Genomic DNA, 16,562 nt, shown 5'->3' with positions numbered 1-16,562 from the left:
CAGAGACCCAGAAACTCAGCTTTGGTTCTCCTGGTAGCGAGCAATCCCTCAGTGTGATCATAGGGCAGTGCATCAGCCGGGGACTCATTTAGCATCACTTTCAATTCTAGCTCTGGTAAAGCAATCTGCCTGTTTTTTTAATTCTTGTTCCTGTTTACTTGTATGTTTTTAAATGTCCTTAGCATGCTGTATGTCATCCACCCCTTAGCTGCACACACACAACTTTTACTACTGCATAAAGTAGCAAAATTTTAAAATTTCTTTCCGTACTAAATAAAAGTTTTGCTGTTATAAATAACTTCTCCTCACAAAATAAAAATACACAAAAAAACCCCAGCCCGTGCTGCAAATAAAACAACTGCCTGTTGATTAGGGCTATGTTTATGTGTAGCCTGTGCAGTTTGTATTTTGGACATGATGTCCCTGGAGGTTTAGGCATAGATACCACTCTCCTTCTTGTCTCAGATGCACCCATGTCTATGAGGAAAATTATGTGGCTTTGTCTGTGGGGTTTTGCTCTGACCCCAAATGATCATATCACAACTAAAGGAGTGAATGCTTTTTGACTCACTAGTTTCATCCAACTAATTTTTCAAATTTCTAAATGGCTTTTTACTAACATTGTTTTCCAGGGGATTAGCTAGCCTTGTTTGCATCTCTTTGATGATAAAAAAAAATCATAATTATAAAACTGAATTATTTCATTTTCAAGTGGTACAAGTTTTATTTCATGAAGTTGTGGGTATTTTCAATGTAAGCAAATACAGCTAAAATTTTTCTGACCAAACACTTAGTGCTTCTCGTTAGTTCTGCAGAACAAAAAGACATCATCAATGCAGTTTTTATTTCCACAATAATATTAACAGAAGTTAGGTTGCTTGGTTACAGAGCAGTGATCTCCATTGCTATGCAGTTAAGCTCAGGCCTTCTGGTCTGCAGCAATGCAAAGTCTTGCTGTCGTGTGGACAAGTTGTTCAAGACTAATTAATATCAGAACATTTTACCTTTGTTACCTTAATCAGCCTAATGAAACATTTCAACTAAGTGACATAACTGAAATAACTGATCTGTTAAAGATTAATGGAACAGTAGATTTGACCTGACATACCCTATGATACTATAATATCAATGAGAAGAATTCAGACTTTAGTACTACTAAATAGGTTAGTTTCTCCTCTTCTTGGATTATTTCCATTGGTAAATGTAAGAGGCTTAGGTTTTTTAAAAATAGTAACATCTCCTTGAAAAAAAGGCTGGCATTGTCTTGTATACAGATTTATTTGTTTTTGTCAAAGCAAGGAACTCTGTTAATGAGGTCGTTCCTATTATGCAACTGCTGACCTCTGACTCAGGCTTTCTGAATTCTCTCTGGACAGATTATTTCTAAGTATGCAAGGGAAGTGGCATCTCAGATTAATCTTTTTGTGGTAATACCTCAGCCCAGACAACTGAAGAGAACAGTTTTAATACCTTCTTTTCTGGAACTGCAATGTAATTTGTGGAAGAAAATGAAAGACCTATTTTAGATCTAGACTTAGAAACTGTGAGGAAAAAAAAAATCATGCCAGAGTAAACCCAAACCTTTCCAATAGATATCCAATCCTGAAATAAAACAATCAAGCCTAAATCTTATCAGAATTGGAAAATATTCACTTTCTCTCACACTTGCTCATAACTTCACTGCATAACGTATTCGTTCTATTTAGTATGTTTAAGATTACCTGAACTGAGCTATGTCTCCTTCCCAATTCAAATTACATAAAATTTGTGAGTTTCCATGAAGTTTCTCAAAAGTACCTTGCTCCAAAACCCTCCCTGAGCTCACAAGAGTATCCATATTCATAAATTGCTGAAGGGGACTGTCTGATATTTGCTTACTGCTATCACTCTGCATGCTACAACACATCCTCTGGGCATTTTCAGAAGGGATTAGCTAAAATGAGTAAATAATAACATATTTGGTAAGATGCTGTTTTTAAAAGAGGACCAGAAAAGTTTAATTTTCTATTTTTTTATTGTTGATTAAAGTACTTGGAGTAAAGACCATTTTATTGCATGCATCAAATAAAATATCAAAGTACAAATAATAATAAACACTAGTAGGACTAATGGGATCTAATATTAGTATTTCTAATTTCTAACCCAAACATTATTTAATCTGTATATTAGAAATATTTTTATAAATCTCAATTTGAAATACCTTATGGATTACGCATGTAAAGATATTACTTTCAATTCTTCAATTAAAAACATCAAAAAACCCTTTAGAAATAAATAACTACACTAATACACAAGTATATTAGTATATTTAGCCCTATGTGACTTAAGAGATGCTTAAGACTATAACCAATTGTTCTCTTCCATATTAATAATATTTTGGACAGACAACATATCTCTTATGTGAAATTATTTTGTTAATTAACTTTTTTATCCAAATATTTAGTAGGACTAAAATATTTACTGACATCTGATTACATGATGGACTTTATGAAGTATTTTTTATTAAATAACTTATATTTTACATCACTCTGGCATGTAAGTCTTTGCTCAGCTCTAAAGAATATGGTCCATCATAAAAGCAAATATTGCTCAAAGAGACTTACAGCAGGCCTATGCTAAATATCAATAATATGGTTAGCATTTGACTAACATGAATTATTATAAATATGGATATGTCAGAAAAGCATTAGCATACCTATACCAATTATTTTCTACAATTTGTGCTATGCCTGCAAATTTTAAGAAGCCTTTACTCTTTGCAGTCTTCAGTGCTGTCCTTTCATTCCTCTGTCAACAGAATTATTGGTTAAGACACCATACTTTAATATACTGGATTGCATCTTTGCAGCAAACTCCCTTCCACTGTCACATTTCAAATAGCTTCTGTGAATTTTAACAGGTAGAATGGCTAAAAGGAAATCTGCAATATAAAATTTCACTAAATGTATTGATGGAGTAGTGAGAGGGCTAGGTGTTTACTTATGCCTCTTTGTTTTCAGTGAGAGTACATGCCTGCCTTCTTAAATGAACAGTCAAAGGTTTTTCTGGTCTTCCTAGGTATACAAAAAAATAAATGCCAGACCCTGCAGCAGTACTTAGCCCTAAGAACTGCTCATTGCATGACTTCACCTGGCCCAAAAGGCTGCAGAAACCAGGTCCTTCCCCGTCCTGTCTGGTTACTGGAAGGCTGGGTAGGGTTCACAGCTCGACTGGTTTTCACATCTGCCTTTTTGTCCTCCATGGTGGGGATGACCACCACTGGGATGAGAGTGCACTGCTCAAGTGTGCCATCGGAGGACATGACTTCAGTGTATCCGTCTTCACAACTGCAAGTCCTAGTCTGTAGGGAACAAGTGTTTTACAACGGGTACCGGAAAAAGAAGGATTTCTGTGAGCTATAAAGCATAACAACACAGATGACTGGAAGAGAAGACTGTTTTGATAAGTGCTAGCCTGGAGAGTACCTCTTCGTATATTTTTATGCAAGTTCATACCATATCAACTATTTAACATTTAATTGAAAAGTAGAAAATTGTGCGAGGTGGATTTTAACAAATTTGTAACTAGTAAAATCCCTGAAAATACTTTTTGTTGGCATAATCTTTGTAATCAAGAGATGTGTGGGAAGATCTCGTGGGAGTGTTCTATGCTCCAATGCAGTAGCACATACCTCACTGCAGTAAGCGTGGGGTTGGCTGCACGGTGGGTTACATGACCTGTCATCATCTGGTTGGCGCATCACTAAACAGCCCCCTGTAGGACAGAAAATCATATTTTCACATGGTAATACCTCACCACTGATGAAATTATTTGCTGCACTATATCATGGATGACAATCTTGTTGCTAGTTTGAATGTAAGATTCGTTTTTTTATTCCAAGGTGAAGGATAATTGGAATCAAGTTTTTTCTTATATGTAGAGTAAGGATAGGGCAAATGTATTTAATTCCATGTGCATTTCAGAGAACTAATATTTGGCAATGGAGCCTTTTGTTTTCCCCTTTTTTCCTTTGGTGAATTGCCCACAAAACCAATTTAAATGCTTTGTCGTACTCAAGAGAACAGATTTGGTTCTCTAGGGCCCTCCTTATGACTTACATTCTGAAACTGTGGCCACAATAGAAATAAAACAATCTTTTTTATTTATGTATTTTCCTATTGAACTGAAAACAAGTTACTCATCCTGTTTATGAAAGGATACCTGTTTTCTACTGCTACTGGGTCACTTTTACACATGCCTTTATGAATCAAGGCTTCATGGTTGTCATTTTACAAAGGAAAGCAGATTTATCAGTAAAGCATATACTGAATGTTACAATCCTGATGATGTTGTGAGTTTTAGTCTTTTCCCTTTTTATACAGACCTCGTTTTCATTTCTACAGCTTTATATATAGTGCAGTTATTGTTATGGACCAGTACACACAATCAGGATTTCACTATCACTTCAGCCAGAATGACTTTTAAATACATTTAGAATCAGTTTGGATTTACCTGTGTTTCCTTTTAGCTTATAGAAGAGGGATATGAATCACATTGTTTAAAATTTATACTGCTACAGGACAACTTATCATGCATCTCCCAAATTAATACAATTTTTATACTGGTGTGATATGATGATGAAATCCTGATAGCTGAGGTTGGCCACAACCATAGCAGATGCAGTTAGTGGTGGTTACGCAGATCCAAGTGTTAACGGGATGGCTGGTGAAGAACAAAGAAAACCCTGCTGGTTGCCATAAGTTTTCCCCACCCCCAGAAAAGAAAATCATACATCCTAGCATACAAATCACATGCCTGTGGGAATCTATGTAATAAAATATCAGTCATCCAAGGAAGCAGAAGAAAAGAGTTGCCTCATCGCCCATGGGAAATAACACCTTCAAGTAAAAAAGAACTATTCAGCACAATGATATTACGCAAGTGAGTAAATAGAAAAAGACCTTAAAATGCTAACAACAGTTATTTAATAATGTCTGAATTAAAATACACTACGTTGAATCCAAATGTGCAAGACTAAGGCTGACAAGACACAGTAATCAAAGATACAAGTTGCTTCTGAATCAAAATAGGTGATCTCAATTTAAATCTATCATGTATGTGTGTATATCACATCAATGAGCTCATAAATACTGTAGTTTATACAAAAAACTTTCAGAAAATGTACAAATGTAAATTAAAGTCTGGTTCACTACTGTATATTTAATGTAGAGACGTTCCCTCTACATTATGTATTTAATACAATAGAATATTTAAGTGCTGCATTTGAAAACTATCATAAAATCCATGAAAACTATAGTTTTGCATTTAACAGAAACATATGAAAAATACAGTTTTGTGTTGCATGGAGACCAATGATTGCATGTTCTGGAATATTCCATTAGTCTTCCTTTCAAATCAGAAAGTTATCACAGCTTAAAGCCACATACAAGAAAATTCTGAAAAAAAAGTGATACAATATAGGTCTGAGGTTTGTCTGCCTTGAAGGTCCTATTATGAAAAATTTGCCAATAATACACAGGCAAACATCATCTTTCCTAGAATTTATCACAAGGCTGTATTCAGTAACATCAGAATAAATTATTATTTTCATGTGAGTGACTGTGATTTATGAATATATTCTGATTTTAACATCTCAGACCCGTAATCTCCAAGATGCTATGTACTTCAAATCCTATAGGACCTTTAATAAATAATATCCTATATTTATCTCAATAAGAATAGTCTTTTAGAGTTTTACTTACCATAGAAACATCTTAGCTAAGCAGGAAGAAATCAAGGTTCATGAATAATGCCCTGTTGCAATTCTTGTGAACAAGATGTGCTTTAATAGTCCTACACCACAAGTTAAGATTTTCAAGAGACTTTGAGCTATTATTTCAACACCTTGTAAAAATAACACAAATATTTTATTTCTACTGTTACAAAGACAGTAGTGGTGGACTCCATCATGAATAAGTATTGTGGCAATACATAAATAACAGCTCCTCTGCTGTGACTAACCTGACAGCAGCTGGCATTGAGGATATGTTTACAGTCTCTGGGATTCTTTTACTATCACTTGGTCTGACACAAAAATTATTTCAATAAATGCATAACTCTTAGCTTAAATGAATCCCTATTGCCAATATATAAATCCATATAAATAGATTCATATGAAGGTTTTCTTCTGAGATCTCAGTTGTTCCTAATTCATGTTTTTTGTGTTTTGGCTTGCACAAGAAGTCACAACATCCCATAGCAGTCCATTATGTATCCTGATACAGATTTATGGCATTGAAGTAAAGAAATAAACTCAGATTAGCACATTTATTAAAATTTTATATTTTGTAACTTTAAGGAGATATATCATATATGGATAGTATTATCAAGCTGTGCAACTTTCTTGGCCTTTGTATAGGCACTGAAATGACCCGTAACACACAAAAATGTTATTTGTTGTAAGGCCTGAAATTTGAAACCCTACATTTAGAAGTGTAAAATGCCTATAGTAAAAAACCCCCAAACACATACAACGTAAAACATTTCAGGTCCACTACAGAAGACTGCAAATATAAATATTTATATTTACTTTAAGCATTGCATGCTGCATGATTTTGGAAAAGAAATATCTTTAATATGCAAAAAAGATGATTTTGATTCATACACCTGGAAGGGTTTATTTTCTTTCAGTTTGTTGGGAAAACACATTATCCACCTGTTTTCCAGGATTTTTTTTTTTTTTTTTGGTGTATATAAAATGAGTAGTTACCTGTGACGTTTAAACCATCTGACCTTTGGCACCACACAGTCCGAGAGGATCCCTTCCACGGACTAGCCATCCACTTGTACTCGTAGCATTGCCCATCTGCACAGAGAAAATTCACATTTCAAGACATTTAATGACAAGGTTATAGACTACCACAGGCAGCAGCCACGCTCCTCAGCTGACCATTCTCATTTTGTGGCCACACTCATTATCATTAATGGCTTGTATAGTTATTAAGTAAGCCCCTTTCTCCTTCATCCAGCACTGAACCACACATGTGGAGCTCCCAGGGTCTCCTGCACTTACTGGGCACATAGAGAATACATCAGATGTGTCTGAGACACTAACTAGGATTATGAGCAAGCCTAATGCAGTAAACGAGTAGAAGAAATGTTTCCAATAAGCTCATAATGGCTGTGGCCCATCTGTTGTGCAAAACTCATTTAGGGGTCAGGTTCCTTTCCTGGTAACCCTGAGCTTCAGCCAGTGCTCCAGTGCTTGGTGAAGTGGCTAGGGCTGCATCTGGCTTCATGTCTCAGCTCTTCTGTGCACATCTCCTATGGTCTGGGATGAATCATGGAGTCCTTCTGCACCTTAGCTCTCTATCATAAGTACAAAATTCCTTTTTGTCCAATCCGGCCTCTGAATGGGCAGGTTGGTACAGGAAACTACTTTTCTTAGACAATCTAGCAGTGGTAAGCATGGCTGAGACATTTTAATGATATTGTCATGCAATTGACAATTCAAAGGGTAGAAAGAAATCTAAATCTGGTTATGAATCAAAACTCAGAGATTTCTTTTTGTTAATGTTACTAAGCGTATAGGGAAATTCTTTGTTCCATATAAAAAGAAATGTCATTATTAAAAAAGAATAATTCTAGAGGGGTGGCATATGATAGTAACCACTTGAAAGTTTTTCTCTTTATGGTTGATCTATGGAAAACAACAATTTAAGTGCATTTCTGTTTATCAAATTTGCATTTGCCTAAAATCGATACCATGAACAGAAAGAAAACAAAATTATGGTTGTTCTATATTTTTTTTCTTACAGCCTTACATATATTTTGGTGCTTACCATTGCATGGTCTTGTTTCCAAAGCCTGTTCTGGACAAAGATGTTGATTCTCTAAGTCCTGGATGATCACTGCTCTAGATCGGACTTGTACTCCTCCAAACCCAAGATCCTCACCATTAAAACAGGTTAGCTGGCAAAGGCTCCATTCTGACCACTCTCTCAAGTAACAGTCCCCTGTCAAAGAGCAGTTTTATAAGATGAATGAGCATCGTATGTGAAGAGTTTTTTACACTGAATATGTCTTAAAAAAATGTCCCAAGTACAGTTTTTTATTTTTCCTTCTTTTTAGTTCCTTTCATCTCTCTTTTTAGACTTGACTCATAGTGTAGAAAAGATAACATTTTGATACTAGCTGAATGTCTGTGTCGTAGAAAATACAAAAAGGTTATACAAGGGCTATTTGCTCTAATGCAGTTTTAGTTTCTTGCCATATTCCCATGAGATCACGGTCATTATGAATCTCTTTGCAATGCTCTACTCAACGTCTAGATTTTTGTACATTTTAAGATATTGTGCACTCTATGTCTTATGCTAAATTTACTTATTTTTTTTCAATTCATCTTTGATGTCAGAAAACATTGTCTAGTATTAAGAAGACTAATTATTGCTTATATTTCTCTAAATAGATGTAGAAGCAACTGAGGGAAAATCCTTTGCAAGAAAGGGAAATGGAAACATGAATAAAATGTCTGTTCTTGCTATTTCATGTTAGGATAATAGACCTGTAGAATTCCATAGTGTAAAACCGAAAAATAAAATCATATTAATGACACTAATTAGCACAATCAGCTACAGAACATTTAAGGAATATCTGAGGCACAACACAAAGAAACCATTTTGTTAAAACTGCAGTTGAAAATGGGACTAGACTGTGCACAAACTCATAAATAAACCTCTTAGTTCTCATTATTTCAGTGAGAACGCCATTAAAAATTCATGCTACCTTGCATTATACTGGTGACAGATATAATCAGTACCGTGTTGACCGAATGCCTGATTAATGAAGGAATTTTATTTGCCAACCTTAGGAAAGCATGCAAAGAAATGAATAATTGACGAACTGATGTATACATAATAGGAAAACAAGAAGATTTTTGGAAACATTAGCTGGAGCGTATCATTAGCACATCCCCACAGGGCAGTTATTCTTGCTGGCTAAATGTGAGATTGTTGAAGAACAGGTCCCTGCTCAGCAAAATTTTTAAAGCAATCAGTAAGCAGCTATATTTTTTTTATAAAATTCACTAATATGAAAAGATAACTACAGTCTTTTTATTCTTCCAGTTTCCATTTAAGAAGTAAAAATACATGAAAATTATGAAATTGGAATGCTATGTACAAAGCAGTGATGGAAATCTCTCAATTTTTTATTAATTTCTATTTATTGAGACAACTTTACCTTCAGTCCAATCTGAAATGAACTGGGAAAAAAACTCTGGGAAAGAGGAGAGTTTCAAGAGAATGAAAATAGAGTACTGGTATGAAATAATAGCTGCATTAGAACTGAAGTAGTTTATCACCTCTTCCAAAGATTCATCATTAATAGCTACTAAACAACAGCAACGTGCTTCAAATTCTACAAGTGTTTGGAATGAACTGGAGGGTTTTTATTGGAAATTAAATGGCTCTTATATGCTCTTAATACTTCTCAGTATGAGCATGGTGGACCTGATCATTCATAACAGCTCCTTTAGATTCAGTTCACAAAGGCAGTAATAGAGGACATCATATCCAGAGAGCTGAACAACTAGAGGCACTCATGTTTTCTCAGAGATCACAACTTTAGTTTCATTTGGAATAGAACCGTTAAAGAAAAAAGTAAGATGCCTTAGCTTATCTTCCTTAGACACCCATAAAAGGCATAAAGTTTTTAGCCACTGGTAAAAGTATTAATAAAGTTGTTAGTAGTCTACATACTTAACGCTAATATTTAGCTGTAAACCAACACCCTTTCTTATGGAGTTAAATACAGGTTATTTCAATAGATTTTGTGGAAAAAATGCATTCATAGACACAATCTGTGACAGAGAGATCATGTCTATTATAAATGTAAAATCTAGTATTTTTTCTAATTGATTTATTGTCATGAAGCCACTCCTAAAAAGTAACTCTGTTGGTCATTTGATGGATTAATCCAATCAGTAAAGCAGATGGAAAAGATATAAGTGCCTGTGGCTAATGCTAGGCCCTAATAGCTATAATGACACCCAACTAATCTTGAAATACATTTATTTGAACAGCTTTGTTACCTGGACAAGGGAAAGTGCAGGTTTCCTCGAGTATTATCTTCTTATCGCCATCTATAACAGGCTCTATATCTCCACAGAATTCCTCATCTACTACTTTGCCAACATCTTCAATGGATCCATCATAAACCACACAGGAGATGTTCCTCACTCGTGTTCCCTCTCCACATTGAGCGTCCTACAGAAGGAGAACATTTATTGACTGATACTGAACAGAAGAAAGTGCCAAAAGACTAGATCTGAGTTACATGTCACTCTATCTCCGATTATTTTTCCTGAACTACTTATTCATTCCAATAAGGAGAAAAAGAAGACAAAAAAGAGTAGACATGGTTCATTACTTCTAAAACAAAACAAAAAAAACAACCAAAAACCAAACCCAAAATTTCTGGTCACTGTTTCTTGTTCTTTAAATTACAGAGCTAATTATGCCTTTCAATTGCAACCAGAGCAGTATGTCAAGTGAAGATATCTTCTAATATGTAAATATATTTCTGCTGATATTCTTTTACAATAGAAGTATTTAAATTATTAGCAAAGATGCTGCTCAGGAACCGAAGTTTACATTTATACGCTGAATATCTGTAAGATGTTGCATCCATTGATAAATATGAAATCTAAGGAAAAAACAAGCTTTAGTTTTTGTGTAAGGGGGGGAAAGCAAATTGTTTACAGAGTTGATAAGCAGGTATCCAGACATATCACAAATATGCCTGGACCCACACATTTCGTAACTTCTAAGTCCCATATGGCTTTTACCTCTACTTTGCATGTAGACCATTGGCCATATTGCCAACGATAACAAGGTTTTACTGGACAGGGTTTGAATTGCTCCATCTGAGAAGGACAAGGTCTCCCATCACCCTGAAATGGCTGATTTATGGTCCTTCTTCTGATCATTTTTCCTGTAACAAAAACCAGCAACATAAAAAAAACCAAAGTGGTTAGACTGATTTATTCCTCAAGATAGTTCTATTTTGCTGAAAAGTATTGTGTTTGAGTAAAGCAATTTTTTTCCAGATTTCACAAATTGAATTATAAAGCTGATCTGTTGGGTATTGTCTGTTGTGTGGATTAATATTTTCCAAGTCAGACACTTTGTATTCTGTCATTTGTTTGTAGTGTAAGAAGTGCAGGAGGATTAGGATTGCTCCTGTAACAGCAAACAAAAGCAGTAATTTCCTAGTTCAGAAGCCTGAATAAAAATATTATTTATGAATGTGACAACATATTTGTCCATTTCAGTGGAGACTCCTGCTCCTCATCTGGGGTTTGCTGCTAGAAGAGGCTAGCATGCTGTGTTCTTCCCTCAGCTAACACAGAATCATGTGTCCCATAATTGTCTGATTCCAGCAAACAGGAACTTGCAACCTTCTGCCACTGTGCAGGAAATATTACATCCAGATTTTGCAGAAGATGGAGGGTTCTTCACTTGGGCCCAAAGAGAACTAAAATACAACAGGCTTATCCAACAATTATCTCCTCTTCAACCATGAGTGATATGCTACCCAGCTTCCCTGAAATACAGGTTCTATTTCATATACTTATATAAACTGAAAGAGGAATTCTCATGCTTTAAAATATGCCAAAGGTATGTACTGACCTGTAAGGCCACATGTTTGGGAGCACTCTGACCAAGTGGACCAGTCAGAGAGCTGACAGTTCACAGGACATTCCACCACGCAGGACATATTCATTTGCCATGTCTTTTCTAAACCAAGCTGAAAGAAAGTGCTAAATGGTTAGCACAAAACTCCAGGCCTGTAAATTAAGTAAGACATCTAAAATTCACACTTCAAAACAGTCCTAATGCATATACTGATCTTTATATGCATGCATAAATCCCATTTTTATCAATCATTTTCTAAACTAGAACCTAGAAATGGAGGGCTTCTTCTCTAAATGTTACTTTTTGCAACACAATTTATGAAGTATTTTGAAAAAGGAATGCAAAAATACTGAACAGCTATTAATAAGTGATATTAGAAGCCAAGTTCAAAACTAGCAAAAGGAGGAGGATGAACATGTATTGGATATTCAGAAGATGTTGCAGATGCTGAAAGATTACAGGAGCTGATGAGAGACTGAGCAAGTGGAAGAGAAATATGAAGGTTTAAACACACAGAAAACCTGTCAGGCAAATGTTGTTCAAGAGCTGAAAACAGGTGGAAGCTGTGAAAGGAGTAGGTGGAAACTCTTGTATGTCTGTGCTTCTTACTCATTCCTTACTAATTCTATTATTCTATTCTATTCTATTTTATTCTACTCTATTCTATTCACCCTATCCTATCATCCTGTCCATATAAAGATATTGACATGACACTGACAATGATTTTTCAAAAAAAATATACATATTTGCACTTTTTTCTGAAAAATGTTGCAAAAATCCAGAATCCTCTAGCATCCATAAAGTAGAAGTTCCAGTTGCTGGAGAAGTCTGAGAGAAGAGGACAGAGAAATTAATCTCAAGACTCAAGTTTTCCCAAAAATATATCCTGTTTTCTGTTTTTCTCCAGGTATGATTCAGCCCAACACCCCCTCCCAGGGAAGAAAGAGTTTTATATTCATGCTCAGGACATGGCAAAACAACTACATGCTCCTTTGCTCTGATCCTGGACAGCTATTTCTATGTTCTTATAAAAGACATTTCAAAACCTATTAATTTTAATGACTGGAAAATTTAATGACATAAAACCAGCATTTAAGATTTTAGAAGGGAGATAAACACACTATTTCCTACTAAACACAAGCATAGAGCAATAATTAGGCACAACATTAACATGGCCTCCATAAATAAGCTACCACAAGTACTGAAAATATCTCCTCCTGATAGACTCACCAAGCTTTAAATTTGCATTTGCAGTACCACTTATTAGGACAGATGAGGGTTTAGACCTCTGTTTGCTTTTATACATCAAAGAATGAGTTCTTGGCTTTTCTCAGTGGTTCAGTATAGCCTTGATTATACAGCTATCACACACAGACAACACCTGAAACTTTTGGATGATCTGGAATTTGTATGATTAGAAAGCTAGAGAACCCTCTTTGAAGTCCATATTTGGGTCAAACCTTCTGAGCAAAGGCTTTAAAGCCTGCTGAATTGATTCCTGCCAATTATAGAAACATGACTGCTCTCTTTCAAGACTGGTCTTCTCAGCTGGTCTTTAGCAGCTCAAGAAGGAAAAGCCCAAGAAAGATATTAACAGTGAAGAGGAGAAAGCTGAAGGCCAGATAACCCACAGTGACCTCCTATTTGCATGTCTTAGATACTGAAGTGCTGCTTAAATAGATCTGGGGAACAACCGACAGGTTGTAGTTCAATAGCATTCATATATTCCTTTCTCATCCCTCTCCTTCCTTGAACTGGTGAACCACAATTCAATTGAAGAGCTTAGAAAATATTTGAAAAAGTGTTCAGTAGCTCCCTGACACGAAAGCTTTTGTTCTGGATGAGCTGTGGTTTCTGACTCAACAACATCAAGTACTGAAAGCTACCCCTGTGCACTCTGTGCTTCTGGTACACGCCAGGGGCAGCAGGCTGCCACGCCACCTGCATACTGCCACACCAGCATGCTCTTTAAATCCTGGGATCCACAAGAAGAATCTGTATTCATTTATGGGAATTTTTGGCATTAGATTAAACCCTGCTGCTGGAGGTTAATCATATAATCTGACATGCAGACTATTCACCAATAAACCAGCAAAGTCTGCTTTTTAATGCAGACATAACTGCTGGTTTCTAGGCTTTTATCATCTTTAATTAATGGTAAATGAATGAAAATAAGTCTATAAAAATGAATATGAACAAGATCAGCTTGCTTTAGGTGATTTGATTTTTAAATATTCAAAGAAAGAGAAGTCAAGTTCTGGTGATAAGTAGAAACCAAGTAATTCAGTATTACTATGCTTTGAGAGTTTGAGGAAAACTACATTAACATAACCAGGACTTGGAAATAAGCTCTGAAAATTGTTTTATCTTGGCAGCAATCAGGACGACTGCCTACCTTCTTTAGCTGATCAACCCAAATAAACACTAGATCATGTGGACACATAAGGAAATCAGAACACAGGTGCTCAGATGGAATGTTAGTATTTAACTCTGCTGATGCTCATACCTGGAGATGGTTATAGACAAAATTCAGCATGAAGGGGTTTTTTATACATGGCTTTATTACTTTCTTGAGCAATATATTATATAGAAACTCACTGCTATAATGAGTCTTAATTTCTTAGGGATCAGTGTAGGTTTATCTATTATGAGCTCTCTTCTTTGCATATAATAAGAAACATAATTCAGTAAATGAACCTATACATAAATTAAGCAAATCTTTACTCATACATCAAGTACAAAGTTTATAATAGCCCAGAGAAAATTAATTAGCTAGGTCATTACAAAATCACTTCATATTTCTCCTATTCATCAACTTTTCCAACCACATGCACCTTATTTTGAACTTCACTTAATATTTCTGCACCGCACTTATAATGCAAAAACACAGTGGAAACCCCCATCCTGAAGGATCATTAGGAAGAAGTGCATAGTATGTATTCACATTTTGATAATTTCTTGAATGCTCTCCTCTCATGACCTGCAAGGTCACAGAGTTGGCTTTCACATCTTTAGAGTGAAGGGTCTGTTAAGATCCGAACAGCTTGGCTTTCCTCTTAATCAGGTTAACAGGTTTTACTCCTCAGTTATTGGATCAGCCTTTGACCTTGTTGGACCACTGCTTACACATCCCTAATTCAACAAATAGTCTTAACTGTGTGACTAGGGAGTGGATCAGAGCTTTCTACAAGATGTATCTCTATATAATCTGTTGAAAAATCCAGGACATCACTGAAGTGATGTTTGTTGGCCAGTCATTTACAGCAAGTAGCTCTTGAGATATTATATTATTGCCCTCATTATTCTTCTGAATAATAAACATTAATTTCTTAAATGCAGAAAAACTCCAGAGGTTTTCTGAAATTAGATTTCAGTGTAAAACATAATCAGCCCTAAACATTGTTTTAAATCTTTGCTTAACAGGAATAATTTCTTGGGTTTATAGTAGAAGAAATATATTTTCCCATAAAATCAAATAAATCATTATTTCTTTCTGTTGAAATATTTATTTGGATGGATATTTTACATCATGTTTTGGTATTAATTAAACAATATTGCAACCTCTTAGAAATGAGAGACATTTCTTTCTCTTTTCTAACACATTAAAACGTTATAAAAAGCATTAATGCATTGCCTTATAAACTTCACAGCAACTTGCTGGTATGACTCAGGTAGTCATACCCTGCATTTTTTCTTGAAACCTAATTTTTGTGGCTATCCCACTCCTGGAAGTGTTCACAAGGCCAGGCTGGAGGAGGCTTTCAGCAAACTGCTAGAGTGAAAGGTGACCCTGCCCACAGAAGGGGCTTTGATCTTTAGGGTGATGATCTTTAACAACCCTTCCAACCCTAACCATTTTATGATTCTGTGAAATTATTAGATTTTATTAGAAACCCAAGAACTACGAGGGAAGGAGGAACATGTGACAGAAGTAAGTCTCAGCTGAAACCCTCTGCCTTTGATAAGAATTTATTGATTCAAGAATTCAGGATGTTGGAGGAAATTGGAGAAGTTTAGGTAGGTCAGATACACCATTATAAAATATAAGTCCAAAGCAAATAATGAGTTTCCTGACTCCCTCCACTTCTGATGAGATTCTTTTCTATGGGCACATCCTGAGAGTAGCTAGTAGCCAGAAGGGTCCTGCAGAAAAGCTGTTGGTGCCAAAACTGGTATGGGCCCCTTTCCCCCTTTGTCCCCCATTGCCAGTTATTTTATTTCTGATGCCACGGTGGTGGGGGAACAGCAGCTGAAACAACTGCAGTTACTTTCCATCAGAAACGCATGTACAATTGCCCTTAAAGTAGTACTGGTGCTGTTTTCATGGTTTTTTTCGTACTACAGACTCCATGCAATTGAAAGCACAAGGATCAACTCCCAAAATGTCAGGAAACTGGTGCTGTCAAACTGGAAGTTTGTTTGAACATTTGCAAAATGGCTCTTGCAAAACTTAAGGGCTCCTGTCTGCTAGCTAATTCTCCTTATACACTCCTACTTAATATTACATTCATGCTGCACGTTTTTTCACACTAGCCTGGGTATTTTTTGCATCACACAGCTGGATACAAGAAGTCAGCATTCAGCGCAGCTGCAGAATGCCACGTGAGAAATATTTTCCAACACATGGAGTAAATGATTGATACTGGCAGGTGTCCAAGACTCCATTCAGAAGCTGTATCAAATTAGAATTATGATTAGTATTCTGATTGAGATTTATTACTTTTATTCTACTTTATTAATTATTGTTTCTAAGTGATTTCCTTCAGGACATAATAATTAGCATATGTTCACAGAGGCACTTAAAAGTAACCAAAGGAAATAGTATAAAAATCAGTTGATGGCTCGGTTAATTTCAGAGGTACTTAACAATCCATGAATAGTGTTGCA

The 16,562-nt window shown here is 35.7% G+C and overlaps 1 protein-coding gene across 5 annotated transcripts in view; it reads right to left on the bottom strand.

Moving 5' to 3' along the window:
• The window catches only part of THSD7A (thrombospondin type 1 domain containing 7A), a 264,274-nt gene that overhangs the window by 5,914 nt on the left and 241,798 nt on the right, over positions 1 to 16,562 (bottom strand). For 4 of the 5 annotated variants that reach the window (XM_041418267.1, XM_041418270.1, XM_041418269.1 and 1 more), the window contains 7 exons: positions 11,670 to 11,787; positions 10,826 to 10,971; positions 10,070 to 10,244; positions 7,821 to 7,994; positions 6,749 to 6,844; positions 3,671 to 3,753; positions 3,130 to 3,340 (listed from right to left, as the gene is read on the bottom strand). In XM_041418267.1, coding sequence (XP_041274201.1) covers positions 3,130 to 3,340; positions 3,671 to 3,753; positions 6,749 to 6,844; positions 7,821 to 7,994; positions 10,070 to 10,244; positions 10,826 to 10,971; positions 11,670 to 11,787 — 1,003 coding nt within the window. Of the gene's footprint in view, positions 1 to 2,788; positions 3,341 to 3,670; positions 3,754 to 6,748; positions 6,845 to 7,820; positions 7,995 to 10,069; positions 10,245 to 10,825; positions 10,972 to 11,669; positions 11,788 to 16,562 lie in introns of those variants that run through there. The other variant, XM_041418271.1, reaches the window with a different exon arrangement.

The sequence above is a fragment of the Onychostruthus taczanowskii genome, unplaced genomic scaffold (genome assembly GCF_017590055.1).
Source record: "Onychostruthus taczanowskii isolate IOZ18803 unplaced genomic scaffold, ASM1759005v1 scaffold59, whole genome shotgun sequence".
In the NCBI taxonomy this organism is placed as follows: domain Eukaryota; kingdom Metazoa; phylum Chordata; class Aves; order Passeriformes; family Passeridae; genus Onychostruthus; species Onychostruthus taczanowskii.
The sequence above is the reverse complement of the archived record's forward strand: the minus strand, read 5'-3'. Positions and strand labels throughout refer to the sequence as shown.